Raw genomic sequence first — 20721 nt, 5'->3', positions numbered from 1 at the left:
AACGAGCAACTGATGGTACCCTAATACATTTAAGGATCCAGTTAAAACCTGCTTTAGTCTGCAGTAGAAAATGTAACTCTGTGAACTTTAAGAGTGAGAAATACAATCTAAGAAGTAGATTTATGTAAGATATATTACTCAAAAATGTTTGAAGTGAAAGTGAATACGCCTCTCTTTGAAAGGCAATTTTATCGCATGGTTATAAGTTGAATTTTGTTCCACTGAAATGCTGCAGGAAACATTTCACTGGTCTCCGGACATTTTCCCATTGAATCCCTTGACTAGTGATCTTTGATAATCTCTTGATGATGAGCAATATTTCATGTCACTTCACGTATTACGTAACGACATAATATCAGACTGAGCAGATGTGTCTTCAAGGCGTGAATACTGCGCATGCGTGGGTGTATTCAGCCCCTTTATATTATTTTATTTTGCCAATGTACCCTGACTTTTTGATAAATTATGATTTTTTTTTTACCAATCAACGTTACAAATGATTTGAGACGCTGTTCATTTGAAAGACTTTCCAGGTGGTATAGGTCAGATTTTATAACTAAAATGAGAATGAAAGAATCATCAATATTTTCTCGAAAAAGGTCGAAAAGTGAGATTTGGTTTTCGGAAATAGTAATTGTTTCAATCGTTTAGGTTACCAGTAGCCTTTATGGTGCTGTATTGTATGGTTTCCCTGTGCGTACAGCAGCATCTGTACCTTTAAGAGCATCTCTGACAGCGTCCTCCTCAGTCACGGACGCTCACACAGCAGCTCAACATTTGAGAATACAGCTTAGCCTTCTGCGCTCATATCTCATAGATACATTCAGATACATCACACAATTGCATTTACAACCATTATTTCTCCACCGGACATTGATGCATTTGCCTCAAACGGTCACCGTAGCGGTCCCTCCGATCGTTATTGCTTTCATTTCCATCCTCTCCGCATCCAAAGACTGATCTACGCTTCAAGATGGCTGAGTTGAATTTGGGGAAGGGTCTGACTGCAGGGAAAGTGGCCAGCAACGTTCAAAAGAAACTAACGAGAGCCCAGGAGAAGGTGAGAGCTGTTCAGTGACACGTTGATATTTGTGGGAAATGGATACACAGGCCTGCGTGCCTCAAAGCAGTAGTGCTGCAGCCTCCAACCAGGCGCAGTGTCGCATCACGACATGATAATAATCATGGCAGGGATGCTGTATTTGGGGATGGGGAAGTCCACTTCAAAAACATCGTTTCTAACGTCAATGTCATACAGCGGGCACGATCATATTGCAGTGGGATAAACGTTACAATAGGCCTACTCATAATTTAGACGTCTTCGACTGATGTGTCACCAGCACGTGAGATCATTGTCTGTGTATCTTAATGAGCGTGTGCCGCACAAATAATGACTGAATAAAAACATTTTGCAAGTAGACAGCATGATAGTAAATACAACCCATGCTGCAATGTGTATCGGTGAGTGATGTGAGGCCTAGTTTCTGCGTCTATGCACCTGCGCGTTTGGCATTGGATAAAAGTTAGGGGGCGCTATTTGACTATCATAACGCATCAAGAGAGAGAGGCAGAATGAAGACAGGCGCTGTAACCCCTGTAAACCAAGTGGGGGTTGCAAATCTATGATTATACACCATTGACAACATGTGTATGAGTGTTTGGCAAAAACTATTTGATGCATAAATGCATTTATGTACAACATGCCTTCTTAGGATAGCTTTTCTGTTATTCAAATATTGTTTACTCCTATAATTCACTGAACCATTGCTAGTATATTGTATCTGTTATACTGCTTTTACACCTCTATTATTTGCAGGTGGAAAATATGTGTTCCTAAACATGGAGAAAATAACTTCACAGAAAGACATTCAAAAAGCTGAATGTTCACTCTCTCAGTGTACTCCAAAGACCACACGTTGATTTTTCACATTTACCTTTGTCAGTTCCACATTGCTGTTAACTTCTTATTCCTTTTACACACAGGTTCTTCAGAAGCTTGGCAAAGCAGATGAGACCAAAGATGTTGCTTTTGAGGAAGGAGTGATCAACTTCAACAAACAATATGTGAGTGCAGTTCAGTGAGTGACACTGTTTTACAGCCGAGTCACGTCCCAAAATCCCCAGAAATCAATGTGCTATTGACTGATGATGGCAAAAAAAACACAATACAAACACAATATGAGAGATATGTCGGCCAGCTTTTTGGTCACCCCTGTACTCTCTGCTCAAACAAGCTGGATTCTGCACTAGCTGGAAAAAGGTTTCCATTGATTCAGAATGTTACAATGCAGGCTCAACAGGCTTTTAATATCAGCATGTGTCTCGGCACACCATTTTGTGTTGTGTAGTGAGTATTATGTTTTGTGTTTCACCTCCAGACTGAAGGTAGCAAACTGCAAAGGGACCTTAGGGCGTACCTGGAGGCAGTTAAAGGTAACACACACACAATCCATTACAAACTCAGACTATTACATAAACACACACAGGAATGTAGTTACAGAAGATATGCACATTGTCCTGAATATATTCCCAGGTTTTCCACTGATGTCAATTGTGTGATTATTTTTTTATCTTAGCAATGCACGAGTCCTCCAAGAATGTGCAGGCATGTTTGGCGGACATGTATGAGGATGACTGGTACGGCAAAAGAGAAGTGGATTCCATCGTAGAGGTCAGAAACCCCTTTTCACAAAGGTCTTTTAAATGCAGACATTGCCTGCAGGTGTGAGGGTGTGAAGACAAGGTGGAGGTCAAAACCACTTTGTTATATTGTATATTAGGTGATTGAGTGAGTGTGTGTGTGCGTGTGTGTGTGTGTGTATGGTGTGTGTGTGTGTGTGTGTGTGTGTGTGTGTGTGTGTGTGCATGTGTTTGGCTCCTGCAAGCTTTATTCATCCCAGCATCTTCTCTTTCAAGGGTAAACACAGCTGTTCGTGATTCTCTTTGGATTTTTCTGTCCCCTTCACATCAAAATTATATCTCATTAAGTCTTCCTCCAACTTCATTAGGGTCATTGTTGAAATTACTTTTGGATTAATGGTTATCATCTGCCAAATAGCTGCAAGATAGCAGCAAGAAAATACTGCAATCAGCAAGAAGAGTTTCAGTGTATTCTCAATTTAGAAACAGGCCACCAGCCAAGAAAAAAGCAAGAGAGCTGCTGGAACCATCTTAACACTAACAGAGAAGTAGACACAGAAAGTGGACCGTTACAATTAGAAGAGCTTTGCTACCAGTGAATCAGATTTTTTGACCAACATTGTGTGTTTGTGATCATGTACTGTACTGTTATGTTCATTTATGCTGCAGGATTGTGATGTGCTCTGGACAGACTACCACCAAAAGTTGGTTGATCATGCTCTCATCTCCATGGATACTTACCTGGGACAGTTCCCTGATATCAAGGTGGGTGTTCATTGAGACCTGCAGAATGTTTTTTAGCATTGGTAATACAGTGGATTCTTGGGTTTCCACCACATCAGACATCAGGTGATTGATATTTGTTTGGGGTTGGATTGAATTCCTAGAACTTGATATAGACATGGTAGGATAAGAACTTCATTAATCCCAAAGGATATTGTAGTTCCTGACTGCGCAAAAAGTACAGCACAAATATAAGAGTTACACAAAGAGCATCATATATAATCAAAATGCAAAATATAAAGTGTTTACAGGGTTAAATGCAAGTAGTAAATGTTACATTTCCAATCATTTGAATATATAACTTGGAATCATGAGTAACTAAGTAAGGGATAATGTATGGTTAGCAGGTTGCAACCTGCTAACCATACATTATCCCACTTATTACCCGGCCACTAACTTAAAATACAAACACGTTGTCAAAAACATTGATTAAAATATTATTTTATTGATTTAAAATGATTTATGTTTAAAGTTTAAAGAAAATAATCCCAGTGATTCCACATCAGTTAGCGTTCCATGGTGATGGATTCTTATCTGCCTGTTAAATGTGACAGAACTCTTTTTAGTGGATTGTTTTGACATGAATGCATGCGATCAGTTTGACACTGATGTTGCTCATGTTAGTGAATGTTGATAACTGCTGTCAAGGAGTTTTGACCAATCAGAATCAAGCTTCTTACACAACTGGAAGATCAGTAAGAAAGCCGAGTAATAAGAAAGGGATAATGTATTGTGAGGGTGGTTTCAAAATGCATTGGATTGCATTGTCAGGAACCCTGACACGAAGGATTCTAATCTGCAGCAACAACTCACTCTCTGTACATTATCACACATTTTACCTGGTGTTAATGAAAGCAGTTTTTAACACTCTACTTGCAGGTCAAATTGATATGAAACCAAAATTTTCATTTACTGTCGAATCAAAACATTAACCAGCTCCTTTAGCATAAATCACACAAAACTTCAGTTTATCTATTATGTTAAACATCAGCATTTTTCCATCAGCACTTTGAATAGATGCAGGAATTGATCACAGCATTTGATTAAGATATCCTAGAACCTTTTCAGTCTGTTGATGTTTTTTTCTTCACTCAACCAGTCCTCTAACACTGCCAAATCTGTTAGCCAAGCTATTTTATCTTTTCTCCATACATGCCTGCGATATGACATCTCCCTTGTATTCAGTTCCTTGCACATTTGAATGTTCCTCCTGTTTTTCCATGTCTTTTCCTCCTTTGCTTTCATTTCTTTTGTTTACTTTGCTGGTGTTTTGTCAGCCATTTATCGCAAAACAAAAGTTTTGTGCTCTTCAAATAAATTACAAGTACTATAAAAAATATCCTCAATGTTGTTTAATGAGTTAGAAAGTTAACAGAAACTAACGCTTTTGCCACAGCGTCAACAGGCAGAGGGGAAACCTGCCAAAACTGTTTTCTCAGATTCTGGCAAACCTTTTCTGTCAATGCCGAGAACTAAGTATTTGCAAAACATACGTAAGCTAAACACAGTTTAAAAAATGAGCAGAAAAAAAACGTGTTTTTCCATAATCGTTATGTTTGACATGTGAAGAACAGAATTACTCCTCTTTTCTTTCTTCCAGGCTCGTATAGCAAAGAGGGACAGGAAGCTGGTGGATTACGACAGTGCCAGACACAATTATTCTGTCACACACAAGGCCAAAAAAAAGGACGGGGGCATCAAAATCACCAAGGTAATACAAAATACAATGAGTAATGTTCCACTTGCTGTTTTTGTTGCGCATTTGGACACAAAAAGTTTCTTTATGGCATGCATGTCTTTTAAAATAAACTCCATTTCTGGATATAAAGAATCAAAAGTATATCAGCTTAGTGTTGCTGTGTATTGCTGGACATCTGGGTCTATTGAGTAACATGTGGCTGACACTTTTGCTCATTCATACATGATGCAATACATTTCTGCTCACACTTTGACAATACTCTGCACACTCACAAAGTTAATATCAAAGCAGGCTGTTGTTAATTACACTGCCGTCTCTTCCCACCCAGCAAAACATGGCAATCGACGCAATTCAAAGACTGTGAATAAACTGTGATATTGTGATATCACATTGCTAGACATCTAAGTCTACTGAATGGCATGTGCAGCCTAATGACCCTGAATCTGCCCAGAAGTACTTCCGTGAAAGTTAACAATTTTAACCAAATCTGAACCTACCACAAAATCACAGGTTCCTTCATACATGAACATATATGACATTACAACTGAGTCACATAACATGCAAAATAAAACATGAGAATTGAGTGTCTCTAATGTCCATTTTATGTTGAACAGTGTCCATAAATATGCTTTATGTTACCATAGATCACACATATTCAAATTCATCTGTCTTTCAGCCCTCCTCTTTGTTGGAGAGGGCCACTCCAGGTTGGGCTCAGGGTATCTTGTCTGCACACAATGTTGCTCAGAGCAGTCTTTCCAGGAACCAGGTACATGAAAATCTTAGTAACATACTCAGCACACAGGCACAGACATACAGTACTGAATTAATCACAACCTTTCGTGTGTTTGTGTGCGTGTGTTACAGGCAGAGGATGAATTGGAGAGAGCCCAGAAGGTGTTCGAGGAAATTAATATTGATTTGCAAGAGGAGTTACCTTCACTGTGGAACAGGTCTGTATGTGTGTGTGGGAGTCTGTTTGTGGAAACTGGTTTTCCTGTTGATGGATTGCTGCTATAATTATGTTTTACTTACATCTGTGCTACATTTCCTTTTACAGGACATTAAATGAAATCAAGCCGCTAACTTAATCAATACTCTCTCTCTCTCTCTCTCTCTCTCTCTCTCTCTCTCTCTCTCTCTCTCTCTCTCTCTCTCTCTCTTTCTCTCTCTCTCTCTCTCTCTCTCTCTCTCTCTCTCTCTCTCTCTCTCTCTCTCTCTCTCTCTCTCTCTCTCTCTTTCTCTCTCTCTGTATCTTTCTCTCTCTGTTCTCCGTAGTCGTGTCGGGTTTTACGTCAGCACCTTCCAGAGCTTGGCTGGTTTTGAGGAGAAGTTTCACAAGGAAATAGGCCGGGTAGGACTTAGTCCTTCATTTATGCTGAATTTAGATAAAAGACCAAACAAATCAAATTGACACAAAGATCAGATAGCAACTGATGAGAAAGGCAGACAAGGACAGTTTTATCTACATCAGCAATGGCTGCTATTGTGCATAAGAGGAAGACTTTTTGATACCCTTCAGAACTTTTTGAAACCTGATGCAAAGTCTGCTAGAGTCTTTTTTTTTTTAACTGTAAAGCAAAATTCACAGATGACGTTTAGACAGAGTAAAGTGAGATTAACTCCTGTCGCTCTCTGAGCTTGAGAGTTATAGATATTATTTTCTGAAATTGAAACAAAAAAATCTAATTAGATAAAAAGACTAATGATTATGTAATGGATTGTGCCTGTGTACGATGATGATACAATGCTTTTGCTGTTAGGTATAACAATAATAATCCTGCATGGCGTTTTTCCCCCTCTGCAGTTGGATCAGGATTTGTATGACACCTTGTTGAAATTGGAGGGTACAGACACAACCAGGTTAGTGATCTTTCATCCTTGCTGTATCATACAAAGAATTACTTTGGCAGACTGTTTCCTAATGACTTTGGCAACTTAATTACTCATTGGAAATAGACTTCATTTTAAATACACTTTTTTAGATCATGTTCTTTAATTTTTCTTATGATTGTACATATATCTAAATAATGTCTTCAGCACATTGGCATCTGTTAAGATTTTTTAATAATAAAAACATAAATAGATATCTGTAGGAGGCAGTAATCCTCTTCGGACTGTGCTGGGATATTCTGTTACTGTTTGGATTTGTTTTTTGTATTCCACCCAAGTAAAAAGAAAATGAAACCACTAGTTTATGGAATTTAAAAATCCTTAAAGTTTGTACAAAGCCATGCAAATTATTTAAGAGCCCTTAACCACCTTAATAATTCCCAAATAAGGGCCTGTGTCCACTACTAACCTAAGTATCAGTGCACTGGGGCTTACTGTCGCTAGACTACAAAAGTTGTCTGCAGCACTTAGAAATGCCCTGTATGCTTCATTTTTGCTTTTATTGGATCAACTTTTTTCAAGGAAAATGTAAAATAAACTGGTAGAAACTGTTTTAGCATTAGCAGCAGCTTTAGAACTGGAAATGGCACCCTCATAAAACAAGTGTTGTTACCTTCTCCGCCATATGGACCTCTGTTGTAAAGACCTCTGCTGTATGGACCTTGGCTAATGTTGTTGACAAAGTTGATATCAGAAGTCCCACCTCTTCTCGATTTTTGATTAGTTGATGATGGAGAAGTAAACACTGAGCACTGAAATCTGTACTGCATTGGTTTTGTGAAAAGAATAGGCACTGCCAGTGCAAACAAAATGCTGGTAATGGACACAAGCCCAAGGTCTTTTCAGAAATGTGTGCTAATAATTTAATCTCTTTAGAACACATTACTCACTTTGCTGGTGAGTGTAGTCCAACTTATGTTGCAATAACAGTAAATTGAGAGGTTTGGTTATGTTTAATAGACATGTTTATTTCCCTGCTTGAATTTTTTTTTAAAACAAGAGGTAAGAATAATAAAAAAAAAAGTTTTGAAAGGTAACAGATGTACTGTACATATCCCCACTGAAAATAGATTTTTTTACTTCCAGCATATCTTGCTGTTAAGATGTGTTCCACATAGAAATACGATTGTTTTTGTAGAAGGTAAGCAGAAAAAATAAGAAATATCACATGGGTAAAATATTTATGTTTGCTTTCTTACTTAACCCTCATGTTATGTTCGTTTCTCTGGAACAGCAATAACGTTCCTGGGTCAATTTGACGCGGTGCATATTCAATTATCCAAAAGGGTCAGAACCCCAAAGAATCCCAATACCCTTCTTTTAATCTAATTTTTAACTCCATTACTAACCATTTAAATCAAGATTTAGTGCAATGGTGTTCTTTAATTCACACAGATCATGGTTCAATGAGGATAACTCACTCGTTCTTCATTAAACTTTTAAAAAATGTACATTAGAAAGCCCTAAATATAAATACAATAGTTTTTTATGACATAGATTTTGTTTTTATTTAATTTTAATTTTGATTATTTTTTATTTTTATGAAGTGATGTTGAAAAATTAACACGACTCCTCTTCTGTGACATGCTGCCCAGATTTTTATGCTGTATTTAGCTGGTTTAGAAGGCATATATTGCCTAAAACAGACTTCAAAAAGAGTCAATTTGACCCGCAACATAACAGGATGGTTAAGTTGGGCGTATAGTACTATTGGTGCACACACTAGTTTTACGATTCTTCATTGTTCATCCTATTTCTTTCTATCTGGCATTAGGTTGATCTTTCCTTTTCTGAAACATCTAATGTATCAAAGCACTTAATGTCAAATCTAAGCTGCAGGAAATAAACAAAGTAAATGGTATGCATTAACCTGGAGCCACCCCTGAACCCCCCCTTACAGAAAGACAGGTAGCCGCGGCGCCTCATCAGGAGCAAATAGGAGGTAACCAGCAGCAAATGTGGTAACAGTGGTGACAAAACAACTTGTCTGTCTGTCCAACTGACATGTTTGTCCAGCTGTCTGTCAGTCAGTCTGCAGGCTTGGGAGAAAAAAAAGACTGAACTAGTGCTTGGGTCTGCAAGTAGATTAATAGATACACTGATCTAAGAGATGAGCACCTAGAGCTGCAGATATTTATGAGTTGAGCAAACCTGTATGTTTAAGTATGCACCAGGCGAGTAATCAGTTATGTGCTATTGGAGTAAGGTACATATCTGGATGGATAGTCCACCAGGGGGCCACAGGGCATCATTTTGTTGGATATAATTGTTAGAAATGACACACAATTTAACAAAAGTTTTTTTAACATGAAGTTACAAATATAGTGTAATAAAGTAAAACCCACCTCCTCCAGTTTTGGAAATGTGCTCGGGAGTAACCTCTTGTTGCCATTGAAAGCTTACAAAACACAAAAATGCCTGGTCCAGCAGTAAGTTGCAGGTTTCCCAACCACGAAATATCTACAGATCCAGAGCTGCTTTTGAATGCTTTATCACTGCTCGCTTGTGAAGATCTAGAAGAAACACGGAAGAAGCCTGCTTGCATGGGATGGTGGGAGGAAATGAAGAGAGATGGAAAAAGAGGACACTCACTTTTCTTGCATGACAGCTCTTGCAACTACAACTTCCGCTTGAACTCTTTGTAGAGCATGCCTTTTAACTTCTCAAGCTATGCTAGCTTCTAGCTGCTCTTTTTAACCTTTGCCAGACATTCTCTCTCACATTTTGCCAGTCTTGTTTGTACCTTCCCTCTAATCTGTAACTTTCACTTTTTGCCCTCTATTTCTCTCTCTCTCTTTCTCTGTAATTCACTTAGTGGGAGAGATGCATCTAACCACACTCTCAGGCCAGGAGGACCACCGCCAATACCCAAATCTCCATCCAAGGTAAACCCACTCACTCACACACGTACACACAAGCACACACACACATACTCAGGCTGTACCCTGCAGTACTAAAAACAATATTCATTGCTTAGGGACATGTCTGCCTGTTTATGGTCATTGCTAGTTGTTCCTCGTCTTGAGATGTTGCTGGAACATGTCTTACAAACTACATGTTGCGGATCTTTCTCAAGGATAATGTAATACCACCACAAAGATCTCCTGGCCAGACAACATCACTATCTAACTTTTTCTATCCTAGCTAAGGCCAGCAGTTCCTCCTCCACCAAAGGTGACGCCATCCAAGGATATGAAACCAGAAAATATAGTCAGCCTGTTTGATGCTGCAGCCGCTCCTAATATCAGTGTCACCTCACCGACAGAGGTTAGTATACCGCTGCTGAGCAAACTCTGCACTTTAATTTCCACCTTTACTCTTCTGGACAGGTCAGAGCCTTTAAGAACTTCCTCTCTAGGCCTGTCCCCCCATCTCTATCTTATTGTATCCTATCGTATCCTATAGTATCCTATCGTACCCTATCGTATCCTTTCCTTTCCTTTCCTTTCCTGCCCTGTCCTTTATCCTACCCTGTTCTGTCTTATCCTTTCCTTTCCTTTCCTTTTCTTTCCTCTCCTTTCCTGCCCCTGTCCTTTATCCTACCATATTCTATCTTATCCTTTCCTTTCCTATCCTGCCCCTGTCATTTATCCTACCCTATTCTATCGTATCCTTTCCTTTCCTTTCCTGCCTCTGTCCTTTATCCTGCCCTATTCTATCTTTTCCTTTCCTTTGCTTTCTTTTCCTTTCCTTTCCTTTCCTTTCCTTTCATTTCCTTTCCTTTCCTTCTTTTCTCTTCCTTTCCTTTGCTTTCCTTTCCTTTCCTTTTCTTTCCATTCTATCTTATCCTATTCTATCTTATCCTATCCTTTTCTATATTCCTCCTATCCTATATTCCTTCCACTCTGTCCTGTCTTTCCCCCTCTATTGTACCCATTCAGCCAATGAGTCCTCCTATTCCTGTTGTTGTCAGTTTGACAGTCCAGCACTGAGCAGCCTGTTGGACATGGACCTGGACTCTTTCAGTGCAGCGACCAAACCGCCCACGGTCACACAGGTGGACAATTATGGCATGGCAACATAGACTTTAGAAACTTTTCACTGCAAGGACTGCCAAGCTTTACAAGAGAAACATTTTATGCAGAAAGGTTTCATTACATGATGCATCAGTCTAAGTGATCTTTGCAGGCTTTATTTGATTTCTAGTTGCCAGCGTAGTTATTTAACTTTGTAAATATCTAACTAAGTATCATGGAGTCTGGATAAAATGATATCGCTTGAAAAGCTTGGCATAGTTTCCGGTGTTACCTGCTCTGCTTTTTTCCAACTTAACAAACAAGAGGTTGATGACGGCATGATAAACTGTAGAAACCTGCTTTTTAGAGATCACTTCTTCCTGCTTCAGCACTATCCACAGGTCACTCACGGCATGTACTGTAGACTAAAGCCCCGCTCTGCTCTAACTTCTTTCTCTTCAGAACTGTTCAGTAGAGTGCAGTTTAGATACTGGAATGATGCGAGTTGAACTTACTTTGTATGAGCATCTACTTGAGAACCTTAGGTTTTGCTCAATTCTCAGGAGATGAGATGAATAAGTACTAGTTTTTTGTATTCATTATAAATAAATTCAGTGTAAGATTTTAATATCTGACAAACAACAAACAGCTATCTCTAGCTTGACCCATATAGTTACCTGGCATTTTGTAACTTAGAATTGTGTAAAAATATCACATAAGATCTGTTTTAAATGTGCGATGTCACTCTGAAACAAATATATTTAATGCTATTAACAGACAATTGACTATGTTAGAGCTGAAATAAAATATACTAATAGTTTCATCATTAAAAAAAAAAGCTATATTGGAAGTCTGTAGAATTTGAAGCTCAAGGTTTGTTTTGATTCTGGTGCCCCCTTTGGACAAGGCAGTACCTCTTATTTCTTTGCTGATCTTGTCCTGCACATGTGAGATTATGGTGCTCAATCTAGCAATTCAGTCATTTTAACAGGCTTGGTGATTTTACCTATATTTAAAACTGTTGTGAACTCTACTCAGGTCTGTATTTAGCTTATTTTCCTCTTTTAACATAGTATTGCCTGAACTCTTTTCTGCTGGAGATTTTCTGCTATGAGCTTGTAATTTTATAGCATGGGACCTGCTCTGGAAATTTCTTATTGAATGCAGTTGATATTAACCTCAGCCACTGTCTATTAATTCTGTTCTTCTTTTTCCACAGCCTGCAAACTGGGATTCATGGGTAAGCATGTCATCCTCATCTTAGTGTGTCTCTAATATCCAAAATGCTTTATTATAAACCTCATAATGATCACCATTATCTTTAGAGAATTCTTAACTGTGTTGAAAGTAACCATCTATTCACATGTTGATGCCAGCATTTACTTCTTATAAAGCCATTATTCACCCCGCTCTTATTATGCATGCTGCTTTTTGACCAGAGTTTGCAAGACATAAGCGGGACATGCTGGATTTTTTAAACACACATTTCCAAAAAAGCTTTTTTTGGTTCTCTCTCTGTCATTTGTCAGTCTTTGGTTCATCTGTCATCTGTCTGTCCCAGATCTGTTTGTGCATTGTCTTTGTGTCTGCAGTGCTTAATGTGACAACACTAAACACTGAGGAGATTGCTGTACAGTGCAAATAGAACTTGGGATTTTGAAATGGTTAATTCAGTTTCAAATAAAAGATAGATGTATATATATATATTACATTAAATGTAATACATGAGGAAATATTTGTAACTGAGTTAACCTCCTTTGTTTCTGTTTCTCCTTATATCCCTGTATGTTCACATGTTGCACAACATGTAGAAGCTACATGCAATAGCTAGATGCTCCATGTGACACACAGGGAACGGTTTTGTTGTGGAAGTTGAGTGAAGTTGCTCATGTTTTCAGTGGATTGTTTCATGGAAATAATACTCTATGGAAAACCAAATGTAGCTAGTGGGCAACTTTCTTGCAACTCTGCATTCTGACCATTGACTAACCTTTTGTTCATCCTTATCGCTGTAAGAGAGATGTGTCAAACAAACGTACAGTACAACTGTTTTGGAGCTTGAGGCAAAGCAGTGATAGCTCAGAGCGAAATGACACCTCTACTCTTACAAAGCGTCCTTCCTCTTTCTTCATTTGAACATAGCCGTGGAACAAAACATACCATGCTTGCAAACCACAAACAGAAGATCCAACATCTATTTTCTGATGGAAAAGGCTGACAGTTTTTGAGTTTCTGCCTTCTGCTGCCACCCTTCCCTATCTTCACCTGTCTTTTTATTTGAACCAAACCCTCCCTGCAAAGGTCTATTCTTCTGCATCTTTACTCTTGGGTCTTATGATAACAATGTTGTTGATGATGACTTCAGAAAATGTTACTGAACCTGTGACATTGGTCTTCACGGCATCTTTACCCTCTATTTCTCCCCATACTTTGCCTACCTGGCCATGTCTGTAGTCTATAATATAATGTTCCCTTCTCCCACCGTTTTGTTCTTACTCTGCCCATAAATTACCCCAAATGCCTTGCAAATATTATCTATCCTGATGGTCCTGGCTCTCACCCAGATTGCCCCTTGTACCTTTCCTTTCTTATCCCTTAAAATGTCCCCAACCATTGATTTCTGAAGCCCTTGTAAAACATCCAAGATAAAATATGTCTTTTGAGCTCTGACCCCTTGAAACCTGACACTTGCCCCTCAGCCTGAGGACAGTGGTGCCCAGGAAGAGGATGCCGAGGAGCACTATGACCCTGTGGCCGCTGCTACAGATGCCTGGGGAGATGACGGTACGCAGCCTGTACGCTATGACCCCATAGCAGCTGCCACAGAGGGCTGGGGGGATGACGGGACCCGACCGGTTCGCTATGATTCTGAGGAGGCGGCTCAGGAGGAAGAGGGGGATGATGGGAGTCAGCAGGCTCATTACGATACTGTGGCTGAAGCTCAGGAGGGTTGGGACGATGATGGGAGCCAGCCGGTCACAGAGGTGCCCGATGAAGCAGCTGAGGCTCCAGCTGAGGAAGAAACACCTGTTGCTGATGATGATGATGAGGAGGGTCAGGTAACTACGGAGAGGAGAGAATTGAGAGATGCATCAGGACGAAAATGGTGGATGCATCGGTTTTTGAGGCAGAGGTGTGAGCATGGGGTGCTGGAGAGAAAAAGTTGTTTTAGAGATAGATTTTAAATGAAAGGGGGAGAAACCTTGAGGTGGAAAGATTTAGGATGCATCTGGACCAGCAGCGTGGATGCATCAAGTTGAAAACTTTCTGCTAGGGAAAGAGAGGAGTATATAGGCTCCTCAATACACAACACACAACTTATCCTAGTCATTGCTAAGGCCTATACTCTGTTGCTGCAAAAAGATTAATAGATATAACAACAGTGCATTTGTACCACGCTTACTGTCAATTCAGCATACACGTATTAGCCATAACTTTGCTGTTTAGGCTGTGTGGTTTGTCTTTTTGTCTGTCTTTGTCTGGTTTGTCTCTTCTTCTTTCTTTTATTTCTCCTCCCACCTTACTTAATCTTCCATCTGTCTCATTCTCTGACCTCTCTCTGTTAATATGTCTCTGTGCTCACAGGGTGAGTCGGCAGCAGCTGCTGCAGCAACAGAGGAAGAACAGGCAACAGAGGAGGTGAGTGCAGAACAACTAATGCAACATGCATATCTGTATAACACTGTAAAGTTTTATTAATAAATCGGATAGTAATGACCTGAAGAAAAATTATTTCAAAAAAGGTTTACTGTTAAAACTAAAGTCCTGGAAAGTGTTCCAAAAAGGATCAGAATCTAGGATTTTCAAATCTACACTACACTGCATCATACACTTGTCCATGCATTTATCTTTAGCAGACTAGACTACTGTAACGGTGTCTGTACAGGACTCCCTAAAAAGTCCATCAGACGACTGCAGCTCATACAGAATGCTGCTGCTCGAGTCCTAACAAGGACCAAAAAAGTAGGCCACATCACTCCAGTTCTTAGATCTCTACACTGGCTTCCTGTCTGTCAAAGAATAGACTTTAAAATTCTGCTGATTGTTTATAAAGCACTGAATAGTTTAGGCCCAAAATACATTGCTGATCTTCTGCTACTGTATGAACCATCTCGACCTCTGAGGTCATCAGGTACTGGTCTGCTTTCAGTCCCGAGAGTCAGAACGAAACATGGTGAAGCAGTGTTTTGTCATTATGCACCACATGTCTGGAACACACTCCCTGAAAGCTGTAGGTCTGCTCCAACTCTCACTTCTTTTAAATCAAAGATTAAGACTTTATTTGACACTGCCTTCCTATCTTAGCTCATTTGAACTCACTTTAAATGCAAATTTTTAATTTACTTTTAATAAATTTCTAATTATCCTTTTCGTTTCTGTTTTATTATATTTGTTATTTTAATTGTGTTCTCTTATGCTCGTCTGAATGTTTCAAATGCTTTTAATGCTTTAATGTAAAGCACATTGAGTTGCCCTCGTGTATAAAAATTTGCTATACAGATAAAGCTGCCTTGCCTTGCCTTGCCTACACTTGGTTATCTTTAGGACTCATGATATTTTGTGATAGATTTGTGAAGATACTTGTGTGCTCATGTAAGTGCATTTGCCAAACTAAGAAGTTACATAGCTCACCAAATGGCCACCCAAACAGCCCTGCCACCTTCACTCCATATGTGAACTCTAGGCATTGACAATGATGATAATACACTAGCACTACCAACTGGCTCCTAATTGCTCACCATGGAACTAGATGGGCTCCTGGGGTTACGTTGTATCCTCTACCTCCCTCTGTTTTCCAATTTTCATTAGGGAAGAGAAAAGATGATTGAGAAAAAACGAGAAAAGAGTCTGTGGAGAGATGTAAAGGGAAGGGCAGGGAAGGCAAAGCGAGAAGCCTGTTTTGGCTCGAGCTCACCCCTACAGGTTTACACTGTAGATTATAGTTTTTATATAGATTAAAGATTCTATGAAAGGCACTAGCACTGTCTCAATAAAACTTTAGGTTGCAATCATGTCTCTTGACAACTCTATGTTTTTTTCAGTGTGTACTACATTACATGTATTTCATTTTTCAGGCACCGGCACCTGCAGCAGCAGCAGCAGCAGCAGCAGAAGCAGAACCAGAGCCAGAACCAGAACCAGAACATAAACCAGAATCAACAGAAGTAGCATCAGAAGAGGCAGATATGCCACCTGGCTTTCTGTTTAAGGTACAAACAGGATATGGAATGGAAATATCTCAGTAATAAGCAAAATATGGCATGTATGAATGAAGATAACTGATGTTTTTGATATAGGTCCAGGTGATGCATGATTATGCCGCCAACGACACAGACGAGCTGGAGATGGGCGCTGGGGATGTGGTTCTAGTAATCACTTTTGACAACCCTGACGAACAGGTAAATGCACATATACAATATGTACATACATTTCTTTTTTACTGATGTGTTACAGGGAAAGTAAGATGATTATGTACTTATTTGCTTGTTTGTGTTCAGGATGACGGCTGGCTGATGGGAATGAAGCAGGACGACTGGCGACAGAACAAAGAAAACGCAGCTAAAGGAGTATTCCCTGAAAACTTCACCCAAAGGCTGTGAGAGAGGAGTACAGGACGTCATTCCAGCTTCCTTTTTAATGTCTCTCTTTCTCTTGCCTCGATCTTTCCTTCCCTCTCTCTCGCCCTGATACTGTATCTTCAAAAGGACTTTGGCCATAGAAACGGAGCTGTCACAGCCCTGGCTGAAATCGTGCATTTCTAAGGTCTGCTACACTGTGCGAAAAGTGGATCTTGGCATTTCTGTGGATTTCTGCCAACATTTACACATTACAGATGTAGCCATTTCACACGTCCCACTCCTTGTTGCAACCCCTACTGGATCCTATAGAATATATGCAGGGGTGGGTACCTCTGCAATGGCTACCGCTGTTACTGCAAAATAGTGTTTTGTTCTTAAGTCATGGCTCATCATAAACCCTCCAAGGCACCATCATAACAAAGAAAGTCTACTTATGAGCTTAATTTCATTCTGGGTGATGTGGGACTGGATAAAACAATGAAGACAATGCCACGTGTAGCAGTGTAGTGAAAGTCCTTATATCATTTTGTAAAGAGGTGAGTGCATGTCATTGTGAAAACCAGGTAACAGGAAGTTAAAAAACTGGGTTCAGTCCTCCCTGATTTAAGGAACTTTATCTCCCCAAATTACACAGAAAAAACATAAGCCTTTAAATCATGCAGACAGTGCAGCGACATTTGTAGCCATCAAAGGCTCACAGGTTTGTTCAGTACGACGAAGGATTAGGGCCACATTGAAGACAAAAAAAAACTGGGAAATAACTTAATTCTCAAAAAACATGTGACTATTCAACATCATTACAACTTGTTTTTCCCCCATTTGTTCTCAAAAACATACAGCTTTATCCTAGTAATATAAGTTTTATCTCTCGTCATACTTTGTATCCATCAAATTCTGACTTTATCTTCTTATGATTTTCTTCCCATAATTGAACAAAATTATTCCTGAGAGTTTTTATCATTATTATTATTTTGACAGGACAGCTTGAGAGAGACAGGAAATTTGGGAAAAGAGAGGGGGACACAACATGCACCAAATTATGCTGGGACCAGGAATTGATCCTGCAACGAGGACCGCAGCCGCTCTTTAGTGGCTGCCTGCGCTACTGACCGAGCTAAACCGGCATCCCTAATTTTTTTAAAATCTTAAACGTGGCCCTATTACCCTGTTGTAACTTTGTCACCTGTGTCAATTAGATTTTTATGGTGGCATACTTCAATTATGACCATATGTAATTTAATTGACTTATTATTTACCCAGAGATACCTTGTGATTTGCTGCCAACACAAGGCTTCTGGACACACCCAATTTTAATCCTCCCTTAATATGTACTTGTGAAACTTTGGCCCATGGTTGTTGTGTTTGTTTCAATTTGTGGTTTCAGTCGTATGAACCCAAAATCAAACAAACAAATATGCAGTTTACTGGTCATTTGACACCAGCCTTGTTAAAGACTGCAGAAATTTAATATGGAGATGTTTTTAAAAACAGAAATACTGGTCTTTAACTATGAATGTTTAGATTTTTAACATTCATGATTTTTATCCCTCGTAGTGTGAATTTTTGTGGACGGGACATGGAAAGGAACTCAATGGTCTTATGCTGGACTTCAAATATGCATTAGCCAGGCGTGCTTGATAAGCTAGCCAACACAGCAACCAGAGCTGCAACTGGTAGTATAATAGTTTGTCAAGTGTGGTTACATCCCTAATGCTAATCAAATATACAATAACTGAGCCAGCCTCATCCAGTTGATAAAAAGTGTGCCGAAAACAATTCCTTCCGTTTGCAGAGAGACGACTTCACTCAAATGCAGATGATTCAGAATATGCACCAGAGCAACTTCTTTTATTTTTCTATGCTGCCAAGCAATGATTACATATAGCCTAATGTAACTATGTCAGAATAATTGCCAACTTATGATGTAATGGAGTGTTTTGTACTTCTGTCAGGTTTACTGCTTTCAACATAGCCGCTTACTGTAGGTAGTTGAAGTTGCCTCATATTCAGTCAGTCAATGAATGACTGACTTTGAGATAGCTCCACATCCAGTCATTCATCCAGTCACAACTCAAAAGATAGTCACAGTTATCATGATGTTATTGACATGTAATATGCGTGTGAGAAAATGCCCGTGTGTACGATTGTATGCGTGTGTGTCTGTGAGTTGTTTGGAAACATAAATTCTTTATCTATAGGCTATTGTTATTGGATGATTTCACCACCTACCTACTAGGAGATGGGGTTGTCTGTTTTACAGAAGGTTTTTTCTGACTGGACAAAGACCACTCAAACATATGTGGGTCTTTTTCCACTGGCTGGTATTATGGTTCCAGGTGTTCTCGTGCATTTGTTGTGTATAAGTGTAATTTTGCCAAGCTGTGATGACAGATACATATTCTATAAAGACATTCATATCTGTATGTGAGTTACTGTGAGCATGCTGACTTCCCATGTGTTGTTGTGTGAACACCCTTAATTTATGGCAATGATACTTTGGTCACTTTTGAGGCATTGAAAACAGGCTTTTTTTAATTTATATCTAATTTATGATAGTATTTTGTTTACCTTAGTAATGAGGTTGGTGGGCTGTTACATATTATTTATTTTTCCACCATTCCTTCTCAAATCAGTCCTGATTTTATTGGCTGGTTGTCCATCAGCCTTGCCTCAAATGTTGCCTGAGTATCAAGGTCCAAACAGAGATAAACAAAATTGCATGGAGACAGGACACATAGAGAAATTTTACAAATCCCCAGACTCAGGTGGACAAGTTTTTGTAATGGTTTACAGTATTTTACCACTTGGCAAGTGCATGATCTTTTTCATATGTATGTAAAAAGCCTCACGTGAAGGCATCACCTGCAGATATACAGTCACTTGCATATTTTTATTTTCAGATATTTATGTAAGGTGGTGAGTGTTTCACTTGGGTCTGCTTCTCTATTTGTTCTAACGGATCAGTCTCCTGCAATGAGAAATGGGATACGACAAAATGTTTTTCCTGTACCTAACTGACCAATAATAATAAAGATTACTTAGAATCTCAGATGTTTGTTGATCTTTTGTGTTGACTAAGATAAGGAAAATCATGTGCCTTTCCTGCAATATATTTTATGACCATGTCTTGACTGCATGTAACAAATTCTCCAGCAGGTTGTGCTGTGATCCAAGACTTATTCCACATCCTGCAAAGAAGAAAAAACATTGAGGCATCATGGGGAGGAAACAGAAGTCAGGCTGTGTGCTGCTGTCCGTGGTACTGAAACCAACTAGCAGCCCACCCTGTAACCACAGCTCATGCAGCATCCACATTGTCCAAGCTGACTTGACCCATCACCATTTATCGCAATCATTAGTGTACAGCTGTTCATGTGTCATTATGTCACATGGTTATCAGAACATCTTAAAAGTTCATAGCCCTCATAGTTCTGAAGTTAGGGATTCTCCATCAAATCCAGCATTTTGTAAGCATAAAGATACTTTACAAAGAGTTAAACAGTAAACAGTATTACTTAGTTCTTTAGTGACATATTGTGTGATGATTAATTCCCTGTAGTGGTAAGAAAACACAGAGTGGTCCAAGTTTAAAAACAACTTTATGTTTCAAATACAAATTGTATGCAAACAGCTGCTGAAAAATAATATTAGTTTACAATATTTTCTAAAAATATATCTTTAAATAGTCTCTCCAACAATAGCTCAATATACATATGTGACAAATCTTTAAGTAAGCATATAGAGTAATGCCTTGGAGTTCCTAGTGTCAACTAAAAGGATGCTATAAACTAAAACTTTAACAAAATGTTTATCCAATCTTCATGAGCCGCTCATCTTCCTCCCTTACTATTCACACCCTATATATATATCTGTATCTCTGCCACAGATTTAAGCTTTTGGTGATAAATGAAGTACAAAAAAGACCATGCAAAGGACAACAATTAAATAACTTACTAATAACGATTAAAGCGATTTTCTATCTATTATCTAACTCAACATATTCACACAGCAGCCGGTGTCCTCTTATGTCAAGCTGAGGAGAGCTTAAATTCTGATATAATGTTGTAGGCTGTACTCAAGGTTTGAAAATTGTTTAAGCGCAGTGAATCTGATACTTCAGTATCAGTTTACCAGTTACTTTTATCAGTTAATGAACAAACAATGGTAAAAA

General features: G+C 39.1%; 1 protein-coding gene across 5 annotated transcripts; it reads left to right on the top strand.

Annotated features, from left to right (window-relative positions):
• The first annotated feature begins 352 nt into the window (after positions 1-352).
• Positions 353-19599, top strand: LOC117819721 (myc box-dependent-interacting protein 1). Of its 5 annotated transcripts, XM_034693146.1 has the most exons (20): positions 642-1060; positions 1984-2064; positions 2379-2433; positions 2577-2671; positions 3310-3405; positions 5024-5134; positions 5799-5891; positions 5990-6075; positions 6401-6476; positions 6930-6985; positions 8916-8957; positions 9831-9900; positions 10160-10282; positions 10929-11012; positions 12191-12211; positions 13671-14030; positions 14557-14610; positions 16047-16181; positions 16269-16370; positions 16470-19599. In XM_034693146.1, exons 1-20 carry the CDS (start codon positions 974-976, stop codon positions 16569-16571), a joined length of 1929 nt encoding a protein of 642 aa, XP_034549037.1. In that variant the 5' UTR covers positions 642-973; the 3' UTR covers positions 16572-19599. The 5 variants fall into 5 exon arrangements, with proteins under 5 accessions (XP_034549042.1, XP_034549037.1, XP_034549038.1 ...); XM_034693147.1 differs by lacking the exon at positions 10929-11012; XM_034693150.1 differs by lacking the exon at positions 13671-14030.
• The last annotated feature ends 1122 nt before the right edge of the window (positions 19600-20721 follow it).

The sequence above is a fragment of the Notolabrus celidotus genome, chromosome 10 (genome assembly GCF_009762535.1).
Source record: "Notolabrus celidotus isolate fNotCel1 chromosome 10, fNotCel1.pri, whole genome shotgun sequence".
Lineage (NCBI taxonomy): Eukaryota > Metazoa > Chordata > Actinopteri > Labriformes > Labridae > Notolabrus > Notolabrus celidotus.
The sequence above is the reverse complement of the archived record's forward strand: the minus strand, read 5'-3'. Positions and strand labels throughout refer to the sequence as shown.